General features: G+C 37.5%; 1 protein-coding gene across 3 annotated transcripts in view; it reads left to right on the top strand.

Moving 5' to 3' along the window:
• Nucleotides 1-22,148, top strand: part of mideasb (mitotic deacetylase associated SANT domain protein b) — an 85,349-nt gene extending 63,201 nt beyond the window's left edge. For all 3 annotated transcript variants that reach the window (XM_055161463.1, XM_055161470.1, XM_020917297.2), the window contains 5 exons: nt 1,058-1,146; nt 4,471-4,611; nt 5,494-5,589; nt 9,994-10,184; nt 14,272-22,148. In XM_055161463.1, coding sequence (XP_055017438.1) covers nt 1,058-1,146; nt 4,471-4,611; nt 5,494-5,589; nt 9,994-10,184; nt 14,272-14,497 — 743 coding nt within the window. In that variant the 3' untranslated portion in view covers nt 14,498-22,148. The remainder of the gene's footprint in view (nt 1-1,057; nt 1,147-4,470; nt 4,612-5,493; nt 5,590-9,993; nt 10,185-14,271) is intronic.
• The last annotated feature ends 4,523 nt before the right edge of the window (nt 22,149-26,671 follow it).

The following is a 26,671-nucleotide window of genomic DNA, read 5'->3' as shown; positions in this document are numbered from 1 at the left end:
AGAACATGGGTTTGGGGGCAGAGATAGAGGGAGACGCAGATGGGTAAAGAGAAAAAGAGGGGGGCTGGGAGAGATGGAGAGAAGAAAATGAAGAGGGAGGAGGAGAGAGATTTGTGGGTTTAAAGGGAGGTGGGGTTGGACTTGAATAATGCCCCACCCAAACCGAAAAATGTCAGAGACCAGCTGAGAGGGACTGCACAGCTGACACAAACCAAAGGGGCTTTTGTTCATTCACTCTTTCATTGACTTAACTGTTCAAGACTTCTGATTATGAAAGAACCTCATTTCTATGGCAATGGGTAAATTCCAATTTTGCAACTCAAAAGTATGGCAGAAGAATACAAATATGCAGTTAAAGAAATCAAGTTAAATCACTTTTTATTCCGTGTCTTTCAGCTCTTTTCTCTCTCTTGTTTTGTCATTCCAAAGATTGTGAAGGTTGTGTTCTGTTTTTCTTCTAAAAAGAAAAACTAAATTTGATCCTCTGCCTGTCGTAAACTGTAGTAATCTACATTTTAAAATAAATGCAAAAGTTTTAGTAACAATGGATGTGCTCTCATCTCTGTATTGAGTTCAGGTTTTGATCTTTGTGTTGTGTTCAGGGTCTGATCTCTGTGTTGTTCAGGGTCTGATCCCTGCTTTGATTTTTGTGTTTTGTTCAGGGTCTGACCTCTGTGCTGTGATCTGTGTTGTGTTCAGGGTCTGATCTCTGTGTTGTGATCTCTGTGTTGCGTTCAGGGTCTGATTTCTGTGTTGTGATCTGTGTTGCGTTCAGGGTCTGATCTCTGTGTTGAGTTCAGGGTCTGATCTCTGTGCTGTAACCTCTGTGCTGTGATCTCTGTGTTGTGTTCAGGGTCTGACCTCTATGCTGTGATTTCTGTGTTGCGTTCAGGGTCTGACATGTGTGCTGTGATCTCTTTGTTGCGTTCAGGGTCTGACATGTCTGTTGTGATCTCTGTGTTGTGTTCAGGGTCTGATCTCTGTTGTGTTCAGGGTCTGACCTCTGTGTTGTGTTCAGGGTCTGATCTCTGTGTTGTGATTTCTGTGTTGTGTTCAGGGTCTGATAACTGGAGCACTGCAGAGAGACGACAGTTCAACAAAGGAATCACCGTTCACAAAAAGGACTTCTTCATGGTCCAGAAACAGGTACAGAACTCGTCCTGTCACTGTTATTTTGTCCTCTGACTGTTTTAGAGCTCACACAGTCTCAGTTATCATCTTGGTTTTGTTTATTGCACTGAAAACCATAGAAAAACACACGTCCTTACTGTGAGCAGGCTTGCATCTCCACAAACCTGACTCTTATTTGGCCTGGAGGAGGGGCTTGTTTCCGTGGAAATGTAGTTTCTTTGGATATTCTTCCACAGTATGGAACAAAAACGTATTTCTTTCCATAGAGAATGTGCTGAAGTATGGTTTTCACTTTCTGTTTCCGTGGAATCAAACAGGTGATGTGCCACCTCCAGAAAGTTACATACAGTAGCTTTAAATAATTGATTTATTCCGTGATAGTGAAAATAGATTTTTGCTTCGTGGGCATGTTTAAATTCATTCATTTGTTGTCATTGGCAGAAAGATGTTTTATTACCACCACTAAGCCCAGTATTAGTAAATGACAGTTGCACTTGTAAATTGTTATTATAATATGTACATTTATCATTTGTAAGGTAATTGCCGAGGTAGAATCCTTGGCAAACGGAGAAAATTAATTTATCAACTGGACAAAAGTTTATTTTGGTCGAATACTTCTTGCAGCTCCTCCAAGCAGAACTGAAGAAGCAGCTTGGATGAGCTGCGAAACATATTCAACCCAAATAAACTTTTATCCAGTTGACAAATTAAATTTCTCCTTTTTCAATATGTAAAATTGGTAAATACGCTACAGATTTTTTACATTGGGGGGATTGTTCAGTAGTTACCATGGTGACACAATAAACACATGGGAAACACAGCCAAAAAAGTTTTAAAACAGTCAACTAATTGATAATTGATCATTAAGAATTTCGTCAATCACGTTAATTTTGAATCAACAAACCGAATGTAGGTTTCTGTGTGTAGATACAACGCTGCGTCTGACACAAACACTGGAGTTGTGCCTCACAGTCCCATGTTTGGCTCTTGGTTCCTTGGAGACACTGTACCTCTCAGTGAGTGTGTTTACATGCACATCTGTATCCAGGCTTCATCATGGTGCATGTAAACGCTGTATCCCGGTTACAACATAAAGAGCTGCACTAAACCTGCACACATATGATCTCTGAAAACATCACGACACACAGAACAGACTCACCTTCAGCATCAACATCCCTCTGTCACAGAAAGAACACTCATATTCCACTGAGTCGTGTCCTTTAGTCCGACAGAAGCTGAACTGCATCAGCCACAAGAGCGTTTTGGTTTTTGTTTTCTCTGCTTAGTTTATGCAATTTAGCGATGCAATTTTAAGTTTTGTTTCTGTAAGACTTACGCAAAGCTTCATTAAACACATTCTAATGTCAAACGGGCTGATGTGGCTCTAGAGTGATTATGGTTTATATGTTGTAAAGTTCAATTTATTTATGCAGATTAGTAACAGTAATAATAATGATGATACTTATTATATAGAAACGTTTATTATTAATCAAAAATCGATCGTTAATTTTCCCGACGATTGATTCATATAATTTCATCGAATGCCCATTTCTTGACTGAAATGGGTTTAAACAGCACATTTTCAGGATTTTGTGGTCAGTACGAGCGTTATGATCATGTTTAGGAGTTTGATTTTCAACAAAAAAGTGTTACTTGAGGGGACTTGTTTAAGCGCACAGATCAGCTCGCCTGTCGTAGTTCCAGCTAAGACAGTCATTTATGATCAGATTGTGTTAAAAAAAAGCTCAGATTAAAGTCTGATTTGAGCAACAGAGCTTTAGACAGAAGAATACCTACAGTTAGCACACATCAGTAGTTCTCAGGCTCCAAAAATGTAAACATACGATACAAAACAAACATAAAAAAGGTAGAAACGGCTCATGTTCCTGTCACCTGTGGCCCCGTGTACCAGAGACACGCCCATCACCTGACTCCCCCCAGAGGCGCTTGGTATTTAGACTGAGACATTATATAAGAGAGTCATATTCCAGGAGATATGAAACCTTTTGTTATGGTTTTGTTCTGTTTTTCACTTTTGTCCAGTATCAAGTTTTAAATTGGCCTCTAAATGAATCTGTAGACTGAGCCAGTGTCCCCCGACCACGTGAAGGCCACCGAATCCAGGGCACGGCATTTTGTAGTTTTGTCCAAATGTCGGTTGGTGAAAATGGTGCACTCAAAATTACCCACAATGCATCCTGAAAAGTAGTCAAAACCAGGCAGTATTACAGACCACAATGCATTGCAGGAGTCAGAAAAACAGGACGGAGGCAGGTCTTTAAAGTTCCTAAGTCCTGTTCTAATGTTGTAACCTCCTCAAAAACAGACATGGAGTTGTTTTTGTTTCCTTCACAAGTTTGAGTGACACTTTATTATTAGTCTGTCTGCATCTCCAAAGCTCAAAAGGCTCTGTTCCACCTTGTGATGTCATGTAGTGGTAGTTTTCAAGTTAACGGCTATCTTTTACTTTTTATTCGGTAGAGATTGGCGATTCCAGAGCTGAAATGATCCAAATGATTCTAGTGAAGGTGTGTGGAGTTTAAAAACACAGTGAAGCTCTGTATCACCACATGACATCACAAGGTGGAACAGAGTGTTTTCTGTTTCAGCCTAAATGTGCAGGTTTATGTGTTAAAAATGTGAATGAAACAAAACACAACTCCAGGTCAGTTTGTGATGAGGAAACAACTAGAGTCGTAGTACTCGAGACCGGTCTTAGTCTCAAGACCGGCCTTAAGACTGTTTTTTATTGTCTTGATCTGGTCTCGGACTCGACCACATTTGGACTGTTGGTCTTGTAGGCACCTGGACTCGGTCTTGACTCGATCTTGAATGGGCTTGGACTCGGTCTTGTCTCCATTTTGAACATGCTTGGACTCGATCTTGTCTCGGTCTTGAAGGCGCTTGGACTCAGTCTTGTCTCCATCTTGAACGCACTTGCACTCGGTCTTGTAGGCACTTAGACTGGGGCTTGTGTGGGTCTTGAACGATCTTGGACTCGATCTTGACTCAGTCTTGAAAGATGGTCTTGATTTAGTCTCGATGGGCTGTGGTCTTCAACTTGTCTTGTCTCGACCTTTAAAAATCTTGGTCTTGATCTTGACCCTCAGAGATCTTTGTCTTGTCCTGGTCTTGGGACCCTGTGGTCTTGGACAGATCTTGGTTTTGGTAGTGCGATCTCAACTACAACACTAGTAACAACATTATAACATGGCTAAAAGCTCACGAGAATTATATCATTTTTGGTTTTAAATAATTCATTGCCCTGAAGCAGAAAAGTTACACAATGCACCTTTAACTTTCTCTGTATTTGTTGAATATTTGGTTTTGTATTTCCAGGTTTGCACTAAGACGGTGGCGCAGTGTGTGGAGTTTTATTACTCGTTTAAGAAGCACGTGAAGATCGGGAGGAACGGGGTTCTTCTGTACGGAGAGATCGAACCAGAGACCAGGACCACAGAGGAGGAGCTGGACCCCAAGGTGATCACTCGAGACTCAAGACTCAAGACTCAAGACTCGAGACTCAAGACTCAAGACTCGAGACTCAAGACTCAAGAGACACTAACATACAGACAGAAGTTTATATCAGCTATACAAACAACACACTGCAGTGTCATTTTTATGGGTCAATTTACACTTTACACTTGTTTAAGATGTTCAGTCCTGATGTAGACTCGGTTTAGTCCTATTCTAGTCCTGGTCTAGTCCTGAATTTTTCCTGCTGTAGTCCTGGTTTAGATCTGGTTTAGTCCTCATTTAATCCTGGTTTAGTCCTGTCTTAGTCCTATCTTAGTCCTGGTTTAGATCTGGTTTAGTCCTGTTCTAGTCCTGGTCTTGTCTTGGTCTAGTCCTGATTTATTCCTGTTGTAGTCCTGGGTATAGTCCTGGTTTAGTTCTGGTTTAGTCCTGGTTTATTGCTGATTTATTTCTGATTTATTTCTGTTCTAGTCCTGGTTTAGTCCTCATTTAGTCCTGGTTTTCTCTTGTCTTAGTCCTGGTTTAGTCCTGGTTTAGTCCCAGTTTTGGTTTGACTGTTTCTAAGTCTAGGTGCAGTCAGTCTCTGTGAACTTTTCATTATTAGCGCTGCACGATCTTGAAAGAAAAACATTTCCACTGTGATGAGACGTGCAGTTTATCCAAAGACTGACTTCACTATTTACATCTTCAACCCAAACACGAAAACCTCAAACATGAACCGCTCAACAATCCAACAATCCCATGAATGAAACATATTTACAGAGGACAGAACTTTGACACAGAAACCTGCAAGATTTTTTTTTTTTTCATTTCGATTCGATTGCAGAGAATTGTGCGGGAGGGCATCTGGAGGTTGATGTACTGACCCATTCTTGTTTCTCTCAGGGCTCCCAGCGACTCGAGGAGGACAGCAGGAAGTGGGAGGGGTCAGCTGAAAGGAAACAGGAAGTGGCCCACACATTTCAGCCCACGGACAACAACGTGAGTGGGCGCTCTGGCTGGACTCTGTCTGTCTGAATGAATGAATGAGGCAAACGTGCAGGAAACGAACACGATTCTATTTAGTTTAACTCAATGTTTAAACATGTCCAGGTGTATTAACATCTGAGAGAAGACTGAAATCTGATCTGAAAAACTCAAACAAGAATCCCACGTCTGTCTGTAGATGTCTAAACTACACAGAGTTAATATTTTGCAGCTGAGTGTGGTGCTAACTGTAAGCACTGCTCTGTCTCTGCTCTGTCTTAACAGTTTTTCAGTTCACTCTCGCCTTTTGTCGAAAATTAAACCTAAACAGGATCATGAACGCTGGTCCTGGTTTAGTTCTGTTCTAATCTTGGTTTAGTCCTAGTTTTCGTCCTGTTTTAGTCTAGGTTCAGTCCTGGTTTTGCCCCGGTTTGGTCCTGGTCTCGTTCTGGTTTAGTTCTGATTTATTCCTGGTGTAGTTCTTGTTTAGTCCTGTTCTGCTCCTAGTTTAGTTCTGGTTTAGTTCGGGTCTAGTCCTGATTTAGTTCTATTCTAGTCCTGATTTATTCCAGTTGTAGTTCTGGTTTAGTCCTGGTTTAGTCCTGTTCTAGTCTTGGTTTAGTCCTGGTTTAGTCCTGTTCTAGTCCTGGTTTAGTCCTGTTCTAGTCTTGGTTTAGTCCTGGTTTAGTCCTGTTCTAGTGCTGGTTTAGTCCTGTTCTAGTGCTGGTTTAGTCCTGGTTTAGTCCTGTTCTAGTCCTGTTCTAGTTCTGTTTTAGTTCTGGTTTAGTCCTGTTCTAGTCCTGGTTTAGTCCTGTTCTAGTTCTGGTTTAGTCCTGTTCTAGTCCTGGTTTAGTCTTCTTCTCATCCTGGTTTAGTCCTGTTTTAGTCCTGTTCTAGTCCTTGCTTAGTCCTGGCTTAGTCCTGGTTTAGTCCTGGCTTAGTCCTGTGTTAGTCCTGGTTTATTCCTGTTGTAGTCCTGGTTTAGTCCTGGTCTAGTTTAGGTTCAGTTTTTAAATTCACTATTTATAACGGACGATTTAGTATTTTTGAAAGAACTCTCCAAATGTATGATCCATAAGCGTTTCTCCTTCTCATTATTTGTTCGGGATCAGCTCCATAAACTTGTCATATTCATCTCACGGGTCAAAGTCTTTTCTGCTGACGACACTCACGTCTTTGGGGTTGAATAATGGCTCTAGTTTCTGAAGTGAAAACATAATTTCACTTTAGTTTATTTATTCTGACAGATGAGACGCTGAACTTTGGTGCCAGTTTTTGTTTCATTTGGATAGGCCCAGTAATTAGAGAGATATGAAACCATAAACCAGGTCAACAAATCTGCATCTGACACAGTTCTTTATGCCGAGCTGCTGTTTGTGTCGCCCCCTGGTGGACACTCACGCCACCTGCGCCAGTGTCAGATTGCGTAATGCCATTATGTTGTATCATTGGTAAACAGTGACTCGACAAGAAATCTTTAACAAAGGATCCGCAGCTGAACAAGAACTGAACACAAAATCAAATCTGGTAAAAACAAAAAACAAACAAAAAAAAAAAAAAAGGTAAACTTTGAATGGTAGTCATGGCAACAAAACAGAAAATAAGCTGTTTTTAGAAGAGCAGGTTTGAATAGAAATCCATTAGAAAACAAAACAAAGTAGCTACAAGAGTGTTTTCCTGTTCCAACGCAGACACTTTCCTCATCCACTTTTCCCGTCTAGACCCACGTTTTAAATCAACGTATTTGGGGTTATTTTTTATTTAAACGGTGATTATAAAAGCTCTTATATTACACAACATTGACTCTTGTGAACTTAAGTCATGTTATAATGCTTTTATTAGTGCTGTCAAGCGATTAAAAAAATTAAGAGATTAATTAATTATGATCTGTAATTAATTAATCTAATTCATCTCCTTTTTAATCTCACCTAAAAATTGCTGAGAAAATCCTTCAATTTGAGGTATTTTCATTTGAATTCATTATTACATTATTTTCATACTATCATTAACGTTTTTATATAAGGCTGTGTTCAGACTGCAGCCTGAAGTGATCCAAATCTGATTTTTTGCCTCTATGTTCCTGTATCTGATCTTTTAATGACAGTCTGAACGACACAGATCCGATTTTTTCAAATGTGACCCAGGACACTTGGATATGTGTGTGATCACATACAAGTTGCATTTAATTGGAAATGTGAACGACCTCGTAAAAACATCGGATTTCACAAAAAAATCGGAATTGAGCATTAAGCCCTGCAGTCTGAACATAGCCAAAGTATCATCATTATTATTACTATTAATAATCTGCATAAATAAACTCAAATTTACAACATATAAACCAAAACCACTCTAGATCCACATCAGCCTGTTTGACATTAGAATGTGTTTAATGCAGTTTTGCACAACTCTCACAGAAATGAAACTTAAAACCACATGGCTCATTTGCATAAAATAAGCGGAGAAAAGGAAAAAAAAAACGCTCTTGTGTCACTGATGCGGTTCAGCTTCTACTAAAGGACACGACTCAGTGAAATATAGATGTTCTGTCTGTGACAGAGGATGGTGATGGTGAGGGTGAGTCTGTTCTGTGTGTGTGTGTGTGTGTGTGTCGTGATGTTTTCAAAGATCAGACGTGTGCAGGTTTATCGCAGATGTGGCAAGAACGGGAATGAAAATTACAATTCTTTGCGGGAGCGATGTGTCTCAACAACACATAAAAACAGATTTTATAATAAGGCAACTCGCACACAGAAACAATAAAGTTAGAGATTAAAAATAAGATTAACGCGTTTAAAAAACATAACACGCTAAATATGACTGTAATTAATTACATTAGTCCGCAATTAAAGCGATAATTTGACACCTCTAATTTTTATTTCTTCAAAACAGACCTGGAGTTGTGTTTTGTTGCATTCACATGTTTGAGTAATTTTTTTATTAGTCTGTTTACATCCCCAAAGCTCAGAACATATTTAGTTCAGTACAAATTTGCAGTTCCAGGGCTGAAATGACCCAAATGATTCTAGTGAAGATTTATGGAGTGGAGCACTTTCTGTATTACCACTTGACATCATAAGCTTAAATGTGGAGGGTTTGTGTGTTAAACATGTGCAAATGAAACAAAACCCAACTCCAGATCAGAAAATAATGTAATATTGGCCCTTTAAGCAGAGTAGAGCTGCAGGGTTTATCACATTTGAGCTGAAATCGCAGTTGAAATGGACACAATTCACAAATCACAAAGGCTGCAGATTTTGAAGTACTATAATTTCCTTCACCAACAACAAAATCTCCTGTCGTATTCTGCATACAAACCGCTCATGTTGTAGTTTAGATCTGTGCAAACATGTCCCGAAATGTGATTCTTGTTTCAGTTTGTCAAAAACAGATTTCAGTCTTTTTGTCAGTTTTTCTGGACGTGTTTAAAATGTGAACTTTGAACAGAATGCTAATACTAAATCTAAGCCTGTCACAATAACACATTTTGAAGCGTATAAGTACAGTATCTATATATTTTTGGGAACTTTGTGCAAAACTTTGTGTGAGAGGAAGCTACAGTTCGAAAAAGACACTAAGAACCGCTGTGTCGGTTGAATAAACGGCATCAGTGCGTGAGAGGCGAACGTAAACTGCATAATCCCAGTGCGCCGGCGAGTCAGCGACGCTAGAAACGTAGGGAGTTTGATTGACAACCCAACAGCCAATAGATAAAGAGGTAGCCTTGTTATCTATTGGCTGATGTTTATCTGCCCCCACCACATCCACAATTGATGGATTTTCATTCTTTTTCATTTTGTTTTTTGTTATCATAATTACAAAGCTGCTGCATCTCTATAATTTTATTTTGAACATTCATCGACAATATGAAAAACAAAAAAATCCTCCATGCAACCTTTAAACACAAACACATTTTTACCAATTCCCAGTAAATATTGACGTGTGATGCCCAGTTTCTGTAGTAAAGTAAAGTTACTGTCATGGTTTATATCATCATATTTGAGAAAGCTTTGATAACATGTTGAAGTAGTTTTAAAGATTGCAGTATTATCAGTTATTCCCTATGTCTCCTACATCTACATCACTTATCACTCTGACAAAGGAGATGGGTGAAGTGTTTAGCCAAGGGTTGAACCAGAAACCTTTTGGCTCTGTTGCTTTAGGTCATTCTTATGAAAATCATTAACTCTCCTTTCTTCTCTCTCTCCTCTTTCTCTCCTCTCTGTTTTTGTACTTCCTTTCTCCTCTCTTTTTGCCTCTTTTCTTTTCTCTCTCACTTTCTTTCTCTTCTCTCCTCTCTGTCTTTTTGTCTCCCTCTCTCCTCTTTCTCCCTCTTTCTCTCCCTCTTTATCTCCTTTCTACTCTCACTCCACTCTCTCTCTCTCTCTCTCTCTCTCTCTCTCTCTCTCTCTCCATCTCCAGGCCGGGACTATTGTGATCAGACAGGCCCAGGAGCAGCCGCCGTTCCCTCGGGTGGTCCTCCCTCCTCTTCCTCTTCCTCACATCTCCAAACCTCGGTACGACCCACAGCCGCGGAAGCCCAGCCCCAACACCGGCCACAAGGGGGCGGCAGCGGCGCAGGAGGGAGAGTTCCCCTGTAAGAAGTGCGGCAGGTCAGTGTCCTGTTTCTCTTTGAGCTTTTATGATTGTAACCGTCTCCTAGCAACAAACAAATCCAACACAAACTCTGTAACTGAGCTGCACAGAGCGTCAACAAACACAAGTCCACCTCTCAGGCACCACGCTGTGTCCAAACCTCCCATAATCCACTGCTCCCCACGCGGGGCTCTGTTTAGGGTCACGCCATTTCAGAGGGTTTGAACTACGGCCAGAGCTGAGAAAAGTAGTGCACGGTTTCCCAGAATGCACTTTGAAAAGCAGCACCGGTCAAAATGCACTGCAACTGTTATGAAAGAGTCCGTCTTAAAGCTACAGTACGTAACTTTGGCTAAGATAAATACAATAAAAGAATGTTTTGTCTATTTATTTTAACAACATCTTATTGTGAGGGAGCTTACATCTCCACAGACCTGACTCTCGTTTGGCCTGGAGGCATCTTCCTGCTTGGCTCCATGAAAATATTTTTCCTTTGACTCTAATCTTCCACAGTACAGATTTAATATAATACAATACCTCTGTCTCCATGGAGAAGGTTCCAAAGTACTGTTTTAACTTCCTGTTTTCAGAACGTTACACACTGTCCACATTTACATATTTTTTTTATTTCAAATTAAATCTGAATTAAAATATTTTCCTTCGAGTTCACATGGAAATAATAATTCCGAATTGAGGTCTCCATGGAAAACACTTTAAATCACCTTTATTTAATCCTGCTCGGAATAAACCACCCACTGTACTTCGGAATTAAGTTTAATCATAATCATTTTCAATAGGAATTAAGTATTTACTTGGTCTTTTTAAAATGGAAGTAATTTTTATTCACAATTCAATTATTTTTATTCCGAATTAAAGTTTTCATGTTTGTGTGGCAACTGTATCTTAGTTTAGTTTATTAGTTTATGTTAACAGGGATCTCATTATTCTCATAAAAGAAGAGATGTTTTTCACCACATTTAGCTGAAGTGAGTTTCCATGTGCAGGTGACGTCGTAAACAACGAGGAGCCGTGTGTTCTGCAGTTTTAACGCACGGATCTAAGTTGTTTAATGCTTTGTTACCACGGCTACAAACTGAAATGTGTCGCCTGTGAATTTGAAAAGCCTTTCCCCGTCTGTAAACGTCCAAAACATCAGTTATTTTAATGTTTTGAATTTTTTTTATTTATGTTGATTAAGGACATCACAATCGCATTAGACAAGCCAGATGCGTTGCTTTGAGTGTTTTAGCACAAGTGTTAGTTTTCAACACCTGTCCATATAAAAATATAAACTACACGCATAAAAACAGAGAATACAAGACTCATAAATTACATACAAATAAAATATATACAGAACATTTTCAATGGATGCAGTTTTGATTGGAAACATACAATCATTTTAATTTCCTTTTAAATTTGTTGTTGTTGGTTTCCAATTTTAAATGAGCTGGTGAATCGTTCCACAGTCTGGCCCCTTTAAAAGAGAACGAGGACTGACCCAGAGTCGTCCTGTACCGAGGAACAACACACTCACCACGAGTAGCTCCTCTTGTGTTCGTTTTATGGTCCTGGCAAATTCTGAGTGCAGTGGTGTATCCCAGTTAAGACACTTCAAAAATAATTTAAGATGATTAAAATTGGTAAAATTTACAAAGTTAAAAAGTTGATGTTTCTTTGTAATTTCACAGTGGTGCCAGTGTTTGGGCTTTTTGTCAAGGATCTTAAGGGTCAGTGTGTAAAATGAACAAAGTGGTTTCAGTGTGGTTGAGGAGCCTGGGACCTTGAGGTGATACAATAAGATCGATGAGAGAAGATCATTGCGTTCATGAATAGTTTAGAGGTGTGGAGCGATAGATCTTTACATATGAAACGAAAGCAACTGAGACTAGTCTTAATCTTCTTCGCCAAGTATTTTGTGTGACCGATAAATTTTAAATTTTCGTCTAGAATGAGGCCAAGGTATTTAACTTCACTGACTGCTTGAATTTTCTCATTGTGCATAGTCACTTCAAAGTCACAGTTTTTTGTTTGTGTACACACTGAAAAACAAAGAGAAACTGTTTTTTTCACATTCAAAGTCAGGTGTGACACACTAAGCCATTTTGAGACAAGTTGTAAGGCATGACTCAGGTGAATGACATTAGTTACTACATTTGACTCAGAGTGGTTGAGCGTTTGGCGATGGCCACAGAGCAGTGATACAGAACAGTACTACTTGTACAGAACTACTTGTTTGTTATGCAGTATTAACACACGGCAGTTAGACACTGAAATTCTCACTGACTGTGGGATAAAACCTAAACTAAACTACATCCAGATATCCATCCACTTACAATCAAACCATGTAATCTCCCATTCTTTCATTTAAAAACTAGGTGTGGGACATTCACGAATTAATCACAAAGAAAATATTGCATTAAAAATATTAAAGCATTTTTTGCAAGCGTTTGTCAGTGCAACATGTGGTGGTACGCCAAGTGTACTGACGCACACACTTCTGACTACGACAGTGGAGCATGTGATCACATTTTTATTCAGGTGTTATTATTTACAGTTATACATATTCCAGTTAGCATTGAATTTTTCTCCCTTTTAAACCCCACCCCCCACCCTTAAACTCCCTGTTGATGGGCATCTGCAGTAAAACACATGTACACATACAGACACATAAATGCAGATATAGAATACACACTAGGGATGGGCAATTGATTAAATTTTCTTAATCGATCGTCGGGAGAATTAACGATCGACTATCAATTAATCAATAACGTTTTTATATTAAAATTATCATTATTATTACTATCTGCACTAATCTGCTTAAATAAACTCAACTTTACGACATATAAACCGCAACGACTCTAGAGCCACATCAGCCCGTTTGACATTAGAATGTGTTTAATTCAGTTTTGTGCAACTCACAGAAACGAAACTTAAAACCACATGACTCATTTGCATAAACTAAGCGAAGAAAAAAAAGCAGCTCTTGTGTCGCTGATGTGGTTCAACTTCTGTCAGACTAAAGGACATGACTCAGTGAATACAGGTTCGTGTGACCAGATTTGCGTTTGTCAAAACCAGGACACTGTACGGGGGGAGGGAGGTGGGGACTCATCATCCACATTGAGCGACTCTCACCTGGTAAAACTTTTTCCCACTGGACACAGAAACATATGTGCTGCTTTGTACACTGTGCACATGGACTCACACTTGTCCTGACTGGAAAGAAAAGCATGGAATTTCTTGTACAAGTCATTGTTAAATACACATTTGTGTTTCGACACGTTACAGACTGACCCACTGTTTGTGTCTCGCTGCTTCTGATGCAGAGACACATGTACACACCTGTTTGTCCCTGAACACAGATGTTTGGTCACCCTACACTACACACAGCAATCTACATTCAGTTTGTCGATTAAAATGGACGTAATCGATGAAATTCTTAATGATCACTTACAGATTAATCGACTAATCATGCCCATCCCTAATACATACACATAAATGTATATATAGAATACATACATATCCATATGTAATGCATATATACAGCATCTACTGTACATAAACACACCTACCCATATACACATATTATAGTGTATTATATATACATATACAAGTATATACACATTCACACATATACAAAACAAAACATTGGAGCATGAAAGCCTCTGGGTCTGCTGGACGGGACATTTCTATTAAAAAGAAACTACATAATGAAAGGGTAGAAAAGAGTTTGCATATCACAGAAGCACCTCAACCCTATGAGACCATTTAAATGCAAAACATGTGACAGAGCACAGAAACTGCTGGAGCTGTTGGCGGGAGCAGTTCCGGTCCAAGTACAAACAAGACAAAACAAACTCGAACAAATGATGAGCTTCAGGAAGAAAATGAGAAAGGCAAATATTGTTATGTGATTAATACAAAATAAATACAAGTCAGATCTGATTATTTAAGGATACATTACAACGTAGCACATGCAAATACAAATCCATGTTGACAGTGCTGACTAAAAACACTTTCAGTCTCTAGTTTTGTCTCTCCTGGACATGAGCTCATTTGTGTTTCTTTGTTCACATTTGCGTTTTTCTGATTCTGTTCCTGCAGGATCTTCTATAAAGTGAAGAGTCGTAGCGCTCACATGAAGAGCCACGCCGAGCAGGAGAAGAAGGCGGCGGCTCAGAGACAGAGAGAGGCCGAGGAGCGGCAGAGGGCAGCCACCGCCGCCCTGCTGGCACAACGGCACAACGGCACGCAGCCACAGACCGGCGGAGACAGCACCAACGACGAGTCCACAGACGGAGAGGACCAGGACGACACAGACTGGCACTGAAATCAGACTGGCACGGGATGGGAGGACAGAAATCAGACTATGAAAGGAGGACGGAAATCAGACTACAGCGGTTAGAACGAAAATCAGACTATAACGAGAGGACGGAAATGAGACTATAACAGGAGGACGGGAGATCAGAGGACAGGAAATTGGTCAAAGAAGGACAGAAACCAGATTATAACAGGAGAACGGCATATCAGACTATGAAAGGAGGACAAGATATGAGAGAATTACTGAACGAGGGAGGAGGATTAGAAAAGAGGAGACATTTAAGAGCTTGTACAGAGAGAAAGAGAGAGAGACACTTCCCTTTGAAAACATCAGGGAGATTTCATTTGTGTGTGTGAAAGAGAGAATGAGAGAGACGGGGTTCCTACACAGATCCTAAATTTGCCACTGCATAACCCACAAATGCACCAAAACAAAAAATATTATTACTACTTTATAGATAAATACTGTTGAAAGTGCGTTCATTTGAAGAGGGAAAAAGGAAAATTTCAGGGTTGCTTCAAAAATACACTGAATAGGCTCGATTCACGCTCACGGGGAGACGTTTGGAAACATGCTGATGACGACTTGCGGTGTAGTTTCCGACACTGGGCATGTGATAAAAAAAGTTATGATAAAAGTTATAAAACACAAATTAATATACAATTTATAAAAGGAAAAAGAAAGAATACAATCACAGAAAAACGGGCAATTTTCTCAGTTTTCCCAGATTTTGTCAGAGCCCAAAGGAAGTCGTCATCCGCATGTTTCCAAACGTCTCCCGGTTTTGTGACGTCGCCCTTTTTCAAAGCAGCAGAGATTAAACTAAAATTAAATAAAAACAGTAGCAGTGTTTACAAAAGAATCCATATTTGTAGAAAAAGTCTGGAAACATGAAGAGTGTTTGAAAGGTGTTACCTTTTTTAAAACTTTTTTTTTTTACCTCTTTTTTTATTCATAGTCCCTGTGATAGAACAATCTTCATTAACTAGACAAACATCAACACCACAAATTAAATAAAAAACACAAATATAAACTAAAATATAACAAAAATTACAACCAAAGAACATTTTTAAAAATTTATTTATAAATATTCTGAAAAAATCATCAGAGGCTTGTTTGAGAGAAAGTCTGATGGATCCTTCCTATGCAGTAAAATAAATAAAAATATATAGAAAGAAAGTAATTAAATATATGTGTAGAGCAATATATAAATGATACAGATTTAATTCAATTTTCAGTATCTTCAGTTTGAAAATGAAGCAATTTCTTTGACTGCAGGTAGCAAAGCAGTTTGTACAGGTGTAGCTGTAGCAGAGCAATAATAAATATCATTCTGTTATTAATAATATTGTTTTAAATATATAGTGGGGTAAACGTGAGAGTTCTAATGGAACTAGAAAGACTGTCACGCACTGTTATGCTCTATTTATTTTCTATTGGTCAAGTTACACAAAGAAAAGCTTTTATTCAATAGTGACACAAAAGCGTGTTCTAAAAACAAATTAAATGCACTTCTGTTACTGTAACTTTTTTATATTAAAATGATCATCATTATTATTACTATCTGCACTAATCTGCATAAATAAATTCAACTTTACGACATATAAACCGCAACGACTCTAGAGCCACATCAGCCCGTTTGACATTATAACGTGTTTAATTCATTTTAGCGCAACTCTCACAGAAACAAAACTTAAAACCACATCGCTAATTTGCATAAACTCAGCGAAGATAAAACTACAGCTCTTGTGTCGCTGATGTGGTTCAACTTCTGTCGGATTAAAAGACATGACTCAGTGGAATACAGGTTAGTGTGAGCAGATTTGTGTTTGTCAAACCAGGACACCGTACGGGGGGAGGGAGGTGGGGACTCATCATCGACATTGTGCGACTCTCACCTGGTAAAACTTTTTCCCACTGGACACCGAAACATATGTGCTGCTTTATACACTGTGCACATGGACTCACACTTGTCCCGAACGCAACGGAAAGCCTGGAATTTCTTGTACAAATCATCGTTAAATACACATTTGTGCTTCGGTACGTTACAGACTGACCTACTGTTTGTGTCTCGCTCCTTCTGATGCAGAGACACATGTACACACCTGTTTGGTCACACTACACACAGCAACCTACATTCGGTTTGTCGATTAAAATTAACGTAATCGATGAAATTCTTAATGATCAATTATCGATTAATCGATTAATCATGCCCATCCCTAATTCTGACTGTGAGCGCAGTCTCCTCTTCACAGATCTGACCTGTAACTTCTTCTGGTTTGAGCTCTATTAGAGCTGCTCAGTTATGGAAAAAATAATGATCACGATTATTTTTGGTCAATATTGAAATCACAATTATTCAAACGATTATTTTTTTAGTTACACGATGCATTTATTCAGCATTTCTCTTTCAAAAAACACTTTGTTATTGATAATTTACACAAAACGTTAGATTTAAAAAATAAAATGAGAACACTTATTTATATAAAAAATATCCCAAAATAAACTTTAAACTTCGATTATATGAGTTTGGAGATCGTTTGACACACAAATCGAAATCGCGATCAAAATTTTAACAAGTTTAACAAGACCACACTGAAACATTCCAGACAAGGCAATTATCATCTCCGTGGAGAAAAGCGTCTGACAGAGCCTCCACCGGAAAAGTTACACAATGCGGCTTTAAAACACAGAAAACAACAGAAAGGACAGATGAATTCTTATATATTTTCTGTCTTTTTGCTCAGAAATATTGACTGGACGTGTGTGTTAAAGGTCCGAGTATGGATCTGTGTGGGAGCCCTGCTGTGTGACTGGTGTGTGTGTGTGTGTGTGTGACTGGTGTGTGTGTGTTGTGGGAGTGTTGATCTATTTTCCCCTTTACTCAGAATCTTACATTTTACCTCTTCATCCTCCTCCTCCTCCTCTTACAGGGCTCTGAACTAAAACAAAAACGCAAAATAAGCCATGTCTCCTCATCTCCTTTTCTTCCTCTTTTCTCTTCTCTTGCTCTCCTCTTTCTCCTCCTCTTCCTCACCTCCTCCTCTTCCTCTCTTCTTCTCCTCCTCTCTTCCTCCTCTCCTTAGAAGCACTTTGGTCATTTTCGCTTCGACGCCACGGACTACCAAGAATCCTTTAAACTTTTCAAAAAAAGTTGAGCCACGAATTTGCATTTTATTATCATTATTTTATTTCGTTCGTTGCTTTTTGAAGCTGGAAACGTTGATACACAAAACTGGACGTTTATTTGGGGGCTGTTTTTTGCGAAATCCGTGTCCGACTTTGCGCATGATACTTGTTTATTGTGAACTGTTCTATGCTTTTTTTAAATCTTTCTATCCGAGACAATCAATTTTACACTGTTTTTATAGACTTTCAGCTTGTGTTGCGTTACGTGAAATTTCAATGTTTATTATTATTACTGCATATTGTTATTATTATTATTCTATTAATATTATATTCTACGTTTTGGCTGCGATTTGCTGGTTTATTTAAGCGGAAATAATGCATTTTGCTGCCTGTTAATTACTGTGACTTTTACATGAAGAAATGTCAGGTTGTACAATGTGCAATAGAACAAACTCTCCTCAAATCCACTTTAACAGTCCAGGGTTTCTGCGCAATCATTTGGACTAATGAGCCACAATGAATAGATAGAGTAGAACAATATATATCTAAAAATATGGGCAAATAAGAGATGGTAGCCTGTACAAAGTATTTGGATAGTACAACTTTGGAGTTAAAGGTTCTAGTGAGATTTCAGTCATGTTCTAATGTTGTTACCTCTTTAAAAACATACTCAAGAGTTGTGGTTTGTTTCATTCAAACATGTTTGAATAACTTTTTATTATTAGGGATGTAACAATATCCGAAATATCGTGATATCGTATCGTCAAAAAACCCACAATAATATCGTCGATCATCAAAATATATCGAATCACAAGTGTATTCGCTTAAATTTATTATTATGGTGCATCAAAAACAGATCTTACAAGATTTTCCATCTTTAGTGACAAAAATACATTTCCCATTCATTTTTCCCATAGATTTTCAAAGATAAAACTATTAAAATGTACATAATTTACCAAATTAGAAGTTTTAGTGCCTTTAGGACTAGAAACAACAGCTTTATGGACATTATTTAGTGCTCCCTTGAGATTTTAAACTCTTAATATAATATTTGCATTATAATAAAAGTCTATGGGAAAATGCACTTCTGGAACCGGAACATGTTCTAATGTTGTTACTTCCTCAAAAACACACTGGAGTTGTGTTTTGTTTCATTCACATGTTTGAATAACTCTTTATTATTAGGGATGTAACAATAACCGAAATATCGTGATCTCGTATTGTCAAAAAACCCACAATAATATCGTCGACCATCAAAATATATCGAATTATAAGTGTATTCGCTTAACAGATCTTGTGGCGATTTTTATCTTACAAGATTTTCCATCCTTAGTGACTGCCCATTACACAAATACATTTCCCATTCATTTTTCCCATAGATTTTCAAAGATAAAAACTATTCAGTCATAAGTATTTCACCAAATTATAACTTTTAGTGCCTTTTGGAATAAAAACAACAACTTTGTGGACATTATTTAGCACTTCTCACATCTCATTAGTATCCCTTGGGATTTTAAAATCTTACTGTAATATTTAAATTATAATAAAAGTCTATGGGAAAATGAATAGGAAAATGCACTTCTGGAACTGGAACACGTTCTAATGTTGTTACCTCCTCAAAAACACACTGGAGTTGTGTTTTGTTTCATTCACACATGTTTGAATAACTCTGGGGATGTAACAATAACCGAAATATCGTGATATCGTATCATCAAAAAACTGGGCCATCACAGCATATCGAATCACAAGTGTATTTCTTTACATTTATTGTTGTGGTAGAGCAAAAACAGATCTTGTGGTGATTTTGTTTCACAAGATCTTCCATCATTCGTGGCTGCCCATCACAAAATTCTCAATTCTCAAATATCGAATCACAAGTGTATTTTCTTAAATTCACTGTTATGGTGCAGCAATTGCTAAAAAGCAAAGGGAACTACAAAGACCATGATCCTTTGTGTTGTTTCAGTCCAATCTACAGGTTGAAATAATGCTTATTAATCATTTTTAAATCTTAATTATTTGGATTATGACGAGAGAAAAGTAGCATATTCACTTTTTTTTTTTTGATATTTTACATAAAATATCGCAATAAATATCAAACTATGAGATGCATATCATAAAAATATCATATTAAGAGAATTGAATATTGTTACATCCTTATTTATTATTAGTCTGTCTACATCTCTAAAGCTCAAAATGCTCTGTTCCACTTTGTGATGTCATGAAGCGGTAGTTTTCAAGTTAACAGCTCCTTCTTCCTTTTTGTTTCATAGAGATTGGAGATTCTAGGACTGAAATGATCCAGTGATTCTAGTGAAGTTGTATGCAGTTTAAAAACACAATGGAGCACTTCCTGGATCACCACATGACATCACAAGTTGGAATGGAGTGTTTTCAGTTTTTGAGAAGAATTCTATATAACTAAATGTGCAGAGTTTGTGTGTTAAACATGTGTGAATGAAACAAAAACACAACTCCAGATCTGTTTGTGATGAGGAAACGACATTACAACACAAATCTGAAAATAGTTTAATATGGGCCATTTTAAAGCAAGTTTACGGGAATACAAGATCAGGAGTCTAACCCACAACCTCCTTTACACCGAGAGGAGAAGAGTGTGCCACAGTAACGCAGGGAGGGCATCAGAGGTAAAGTAACTCCAAAGTTACAGTTGTACTTTCTACAGGCGTTACTTTCTCTTGAATATTAGACTGTAAATATCTGAATTCCTATAAGACACGTCGAGTCCAGATTGGAACTTTTAGCATCTCAAACAAATATGTAGGTATTATTATTATTATTACAATATATGGTCAAATTGTATATTTAAAGTTGCCAAATAGAAAATGGTGAAGACGGCTTTTGTTTTTTTCCACACGGCAGCCAATCAGAAAGCAGCATTATCTTACGAAATGGGTGGACGAGATACAAGACAAGACGAGATTTTAACAGAATTTCTGATCTATACATTTCACGATTCCAGTTTTGGCTTCACAATTTGTTTTGTTTATTTGATTTTATAGTTTTGTTTCCATTCTAGAACTGCTTTTTGGAACTGTAAGGGACGTAACTCACCAGCACGTAACTGTTTTTTTGTCTGATCTAAATGAAAACACTTACACACAAGATAATTTTTCTGATGTGTGCACGATCTTGTATCCCGAGATCTTCCATCTCGAGTGGCTGCCCATCACAAAATTCTCAAAAAGTACATTTCCCATTCATTTTTCCCCATAGATTTTCAAAATAAAAAACTATAAAAACATACGTATTTCACAAAATTATACGTTTTAGTGCCTTTTGGACTGGAAACAACTGCTTTATGGACATTATTTAGCACTTATCTTGTTAGTCTCCGTTGGGATTTTAAAATCTTAACGTAGTATTTGAATTATAATAAAAGTCTATGGGAAAATTTATGGCAAAATGCGCTTTTCTTGTATTAAAGATGCACTGTGTAACTTTTTAGGTTGGGGATCTGCTGCCTGGTTCTTCATGGAGATGTAATGGTTTTGCCTGGAATGTTCCACAATATGGCATTGAGCTTCTGCTAGTATATCCCACATTGAGTCAATTATAGTTGTTTTAATTGCTCAGAAATACCTTAAAAAATTAATTCTTACACTGAGTGGCATCACCTCTCCGCAGATCTGACTTGTATAACTTCAGTCATTTGCTTATGTCGTTTTTATGGCTGAAAAATATTGTAAAAATATATGCATTTTTACACTTGGTGGTGTCAACTCTCCGCAGATCTGACTTGTAACTTCAGTCATTTGCTCATGTTGTTTTTATGACTGAAAAATACCATTAAAAAACACATTTTTACACTGAGTGGAGCCACCTCTCCGCAGATCTGACTTGTAACTTCAGTCATTTACTTGTAGATGCATATTGTGGAACTTTCCAGGTAAAGCAATAACATCTCCATGGAAACAAGCAGGTGTCAAACTCCAGCAGAAAAGTTACAAACAACACACCGATAATATTTGAATTTTAAAGCTTTCTGTTGTAGTTTTTTGAGAGTATTATACCGTAAATTGTTCCAAAATGTACAATAATAACAGCTTCATGTCCGTTGTGCTTTCTGATCGGCTGCCGAACATCAAAAATCAAATTAATGTAACTGTTGATACGAAACCAGGGCCTATGCAGTGAATGTGGACTTTGTTATGAACTTGTTGTGTGCATGTTTCTGGACAGTTTCCTTCTCTTGAGCTGTTCCCGTTCTGTATGTTTTATTTATATTTTTACACTTGTTTTTAAGGGGAATTGTCACAAAAGACTGCGCTGGTTTAAGGGAACTCTTGTGAAAAGTTCGTTATTCTTTCGCTAACGTCAGATTTGTATCGACTGAATGGTTTCTATGATATTTTCGTACCGGGGTCAAACTAAAGAGGAGCGGACAGGCTTTTTACAACAGTGTAATTTATTGTTTTGGTTTTTATCACCTGAACGTGTTTAGTAACTATGAAGCACTGTATATTAAAGTTTTAAATATTACAAAAAAAAAAAAAAAAACTCATCTGTGAATGTTTTTATTTGGAAAATCTTCAACACTTTACCTGAACGTCCAATCAGATGTGTTTATTTCAGTGACGCATGTGAAAGTACTAGTAGTAGTTATAGCAGTAGTAGTTGTAGTAGTAGTATTAGTAGTAGTATAGTAGTAGTTAGTAGTAGTAGTAGTAGTAGTAGTAGTAGTAGTAGTAGTAGTAGTAGTAGTAGTAGTAGTAGTAGTAGTAGTAGTAGTAGTAGTAGTAGTAGTAGTAGTAGTAGTAGTAGTAGTAGTAGTAGTAGTAGTAGTAGTAGTAGTAGTAGTAGTAGTAGTAGTAGTAGTAGTAGTAGTAGTAGTAGTAGTAGTAGTAGTAGTAGTAGTAGTAGTAGTAGTAGTAGTAGTAGTAGTAGTAGTAGTAGTAGTAGTAGTACAGTAGTAGTAGTAGTAGTAGTAGTAGTAGTACAGTAGTAGTAGTAGTAGTACAGTAGTAGTAGTAGTAGTAGTAGTAGTAGTAGTAGTAGTAGTAGTAGTAGTAGTAGTAGTAGTAGTAGTAGTAGTAGTAGTAGTAGTAGTAGTAGTAGTAGTAGTTACAGTAGTAGTAGTAGTAGTAGTACAGTAGTAGTAGTAGTAGTAGTTACAGTAGTAGTAGTAGTAGTACAGTAGTAGTAGTAGTAGTAGTAGTAGTACAGTAGTAGTAGTAGTACAGTAGTAGTAGTAGTAGTAGTAGTAGTAGTAGTAGTAGTAGTAGTAGTAGTAGTAGTAGTACAGTAGTAGTAGTAGTAGTAGTAGTAGTAGTAGTAGTAGTAGTAGTAGTAGTAGTAGTAGTAGTAGTAGTAGTAGTAGTAGTAGTAGTAGTAGTAGTAGTAGTAGTAGTAGTAGTAGTAGTAGTAGTAGTAGTAGTAGTAGTAGTAGTAGTAGTAGTAGTAGTAGTAGTAGTAGTAGTAGTAGTAGTAGTAGTAGTAGTAGTAGTAGTAGCAGTAGTAGTAGTAGTAGTAGTAGTAGTAGTAGTAGTAGTAGTAGTAGTAGTAGTAGTAGTAGTAGTAGTAGTAGTAGTAGTACAGTAGTAGTAGTAGTAGTAGTAGTAGTAGTAGTAGTAGTAGTAGTAGTAGTAGTAGTAGTAGTAGTAGTAGTAGTAGTAGTAGTAGTAGTAGTAGTAGTAGTAGTAGTAGTAGTAGTAGTAGTAGTAGTAGTAGTAGTAGTAGTAGTAGTAGTAGTAGTAGTAGTAGTAGTAGTAGTAGTAGTAGTAGTAGTAGTAGTAGTAGTAGTAGTAGTAGTAGTAGTAGTAGTAGTAGTAGTAGTAGTAGTAGTAGTAGTAGTAGTTCAGTAGTAGTAGTAGTAGTAGTAGTAGTAGTAGTAGTAGTAGTAGTAGTAGTTACAGTAGTAGTAGTAGTAGTAGTAGTAGTAGTAGTAGTAGTAGTAGTAGTAGTAGTAGTAGTAGTAGTAGTAGTAGTAGTAGTAGTAGTAGTAGTAGTAGTAGTAGTAGTAGTAGTAGTAGTAGTAGTAGTAGTAGTAGTAGTCAGTAGTAGTAGTAGTAGTAGTAGTAGTAGTAGTAGTAGTAGTAGTAGTAGTAGTAGTAGTACGTAGTAGTAGTAGTAGTAGTAGTAGTAGTAGTAGTAGTAGTAGTAGTAGTAGTAGTAGTAGTAGTAGTAGTAGTAGTCCACTCGACACAGACGTTGACATGGACAGTCTGGTGTAATCATAGATTAGTTTGGGGGGTTTTGTGGAGTGGGTAAGACTCTGAGCATTGACCTGCACTAGTCTAACACCAGTGACCTCTGCAAATACAACGACTGTCTCCACACGTCTCCAACACTCTGGACCACGAGGAAATGAGCTCCTATGTCCAAAATTCTGGCCTGTCCCTTTAAAGCTCCTTACATGCATCCATGTGTGTGTCTTCTCCAGGCCACAGTCCTGGATATCTGCAGTAACTAGTATCAGAGTATTTGCTCTGTAGTTCTCAACAGTTCACCTCTATCCTCAGAGTTTTACACTAATGCTTGATTGAAATGTTCTCGAGAATTGTCTCCCACCTGCAGGTCTCCATGGAGATAATACTGCTTTGCCTGGAATGTTCCACAGTATAGCATTAAACCTTTACTTCCATGGAGACATATCATTGTATATGACATTGTATATTTGAAAAAAAAAAAAAAAAAAGTAAAAAAATAAATAAATAAATGATTGGGTGAAGTTAAAACCTGTCACCACTAGATGGAGACACTGTGCTGTGTTTAGTTACACGTGTTATTCATCTGCAGTGTAAAATGATTTCAACTGTCAGTGGTGTTTCATCTCAATCCAGGACAAACTTCACACATCACATTATATCAAGTCTTCACTTCAATCACAGATTTATTTCCTGTTTTCTGTCCATGAGGATTGTTGGTTACAGATCGTTTCCTGCCATAAATACTTTCAAAAATAAACCTGTTTATTGTGAGTGGACTCGCCTCTCGTTGCCTTTTTGCTTCCACAGAGACAATTATGTTTAATGCCATACTGTGGAACATTACAGACAAAGCATTAACATCTCCATAGCAACACACAGGTGACAGGCTGCACCAGAAAAGTTACACAGTGGAGCTTTAATGCATAAACTACTTTTCTGAATAGAATGTGTAGATGTAGAGCCTGTTGTTGTGTTTGAATAAAACACACCTCTTTATTTCTGTAGAACTGACAATAATCCACAAGGAGCAAACATTAAACATCAGAATGACAAAACAAAGTTTAAAGTGCTTTACACAAACTCTCTGTCAGAAGACCAGACCAAAAACTGTACTCGAGTAATAACAATGTTACTTTTAAATAATATTAGTGGAGTAGAAGTACGAAGTATTCATCCATTTATCCATTTTCTTCCACTTATCTGGGACTGGAACTTCCTTCACCCCAGACACTTCCTCCAGTTCCTCCTGGGGGACCCCGAGTTGTTCCCAGACCAGCCCAGAGACACAGTCCCTCCAGTGTGTCCTGGGTCTTCCTCAGGGCCTCATCATGGTGGGACGTGCCCAGAACATGAGGGAGGCGTCCAGGAGACATCAGAACAGATGTCTTCCCCTCAGCTGCTCCTCTTGACATGGAGGAGCAGCAGCTCTACGCCAAGCTCCTCCCGTGTGACTGAGTTCCTCACTCTATCTCGAAGGGAGCACCCAGACAACCTGCGGAGGAAACTCATTTCAGCCGCTTGTATCCATGATCTGGTCCTTTTGGTCATTACCCAGAGCTCATGAGCGGAGGTGAGGGGAGGAGATGGACAGTAAATTACTCAAGTAAGAGTAAGAAAGTATTAGAGGAAACTAGTACTCAAGTAAGAGTAACTTAAAGAGTAACTGTCAGGATGTAACATTATAATTTGAATGTAATGTAATGTGAAGGAGCAAACATGAAATAAAGCACAAAATTTGGTATTTTTCAAAGCAGACACAAAAATGAGACAAACTAAATCAGATCTGAAGGAGCGGAGCAAGAAACACAAATGTTCAAATCTTTTCAGATTGTCACATCAAACTTTTGTCACTTTAGACTCACTCCCACTGGGAAGAGGAAGTACAACTATTACTCAAGTAAGAAGAGTACTGTTACATTGTACTATATATTCATCAAGTAAAAGTAGTAGTAGTTTATTCAATCATTTTGCAGCACTACAAAACAAAACAAAACATAGACTACAACCTCATACATCATGACTGAAGTAAAAAAAAATACTTGCCAAACCTGATTAAACAATGACAGAATTAGAAGAAAGAAAAGCAGAGGATGAACAACAAGTTTGTGTTTACAGTTTCACTTATGATTTACTGTAAATACAAGAGACAAAATATGAATTGAAAACTAAATGTTATGCATAATTCATTCATTCCAGAGCTCTATGTCTTTAAAATATAACACTTGATACTCTTTTTAAATCCAATCCAACTCCAACTTTATTTATATAGCACATTTTACAAACAAAACAGTTTCCAAAGTGCTTCACATAGCAATGTAAAACAATTTACTTAAAAAAATAAATAAATCAGCAGAATTATGTTTAATAAAGACAAAATAGAAAAATAAATAAAATAACAATAACAAAATCAATGAACAAAAACAATACAATCAATACATAAAAGCAGTACTAAAAATAAAACAAATAAAAACAATAAATAAAAAATAAATAAAATAAATAAAAACAATCAATAAAAATAAAAAATAAAAACAATAAATAATAAACAAATATATAAATAAAAAATAAATAAATAAATAAATGCTTCTACAGCGTCAGACTTTTTAAAATCATCACAGTTTGTTAAATACACCCTGGGACTGATATTACTCAACAGGAGTAAAATATGCTGCTAAAATACTCTGAAAAGTACAATTTCTTTCATAAGTTACTCAAGTAAAAGTAAGTACTGTCCATCCTTGGCAATAATTAGTATCACAATTATATTATTAAGCGTACAAAGTCCTTTACGCATGCGCACACTCGCTGTCACTCTACATAATCCTCTTTTTATGGCCGGTGTTTGTTCAGTACAATCATCTCTTTATTGATAAGGTCACCTACGTAC

This window comes from Boleophthalmus pectinirostris, unplaced genomic scaffold (genome assembly GCF_026225935.1).
Source record: "Boleophthalmus pectinirostris isolate CB_2022bp ecotype Guang Dong unplaced genomic scaffold, ASM2622593v1 HiC_scaffold_10, whole genome shotgun sequence".
NCBI lineage: Eukaryota > Metazoa > Chordata > Actinopteri > Gobiiformes > Gobiidae > Boleophthalmus > Boleophthalmus pectinirostris.
This window is presented reverse-complemented; position numbering and strand designations above follow the sequence as displayed.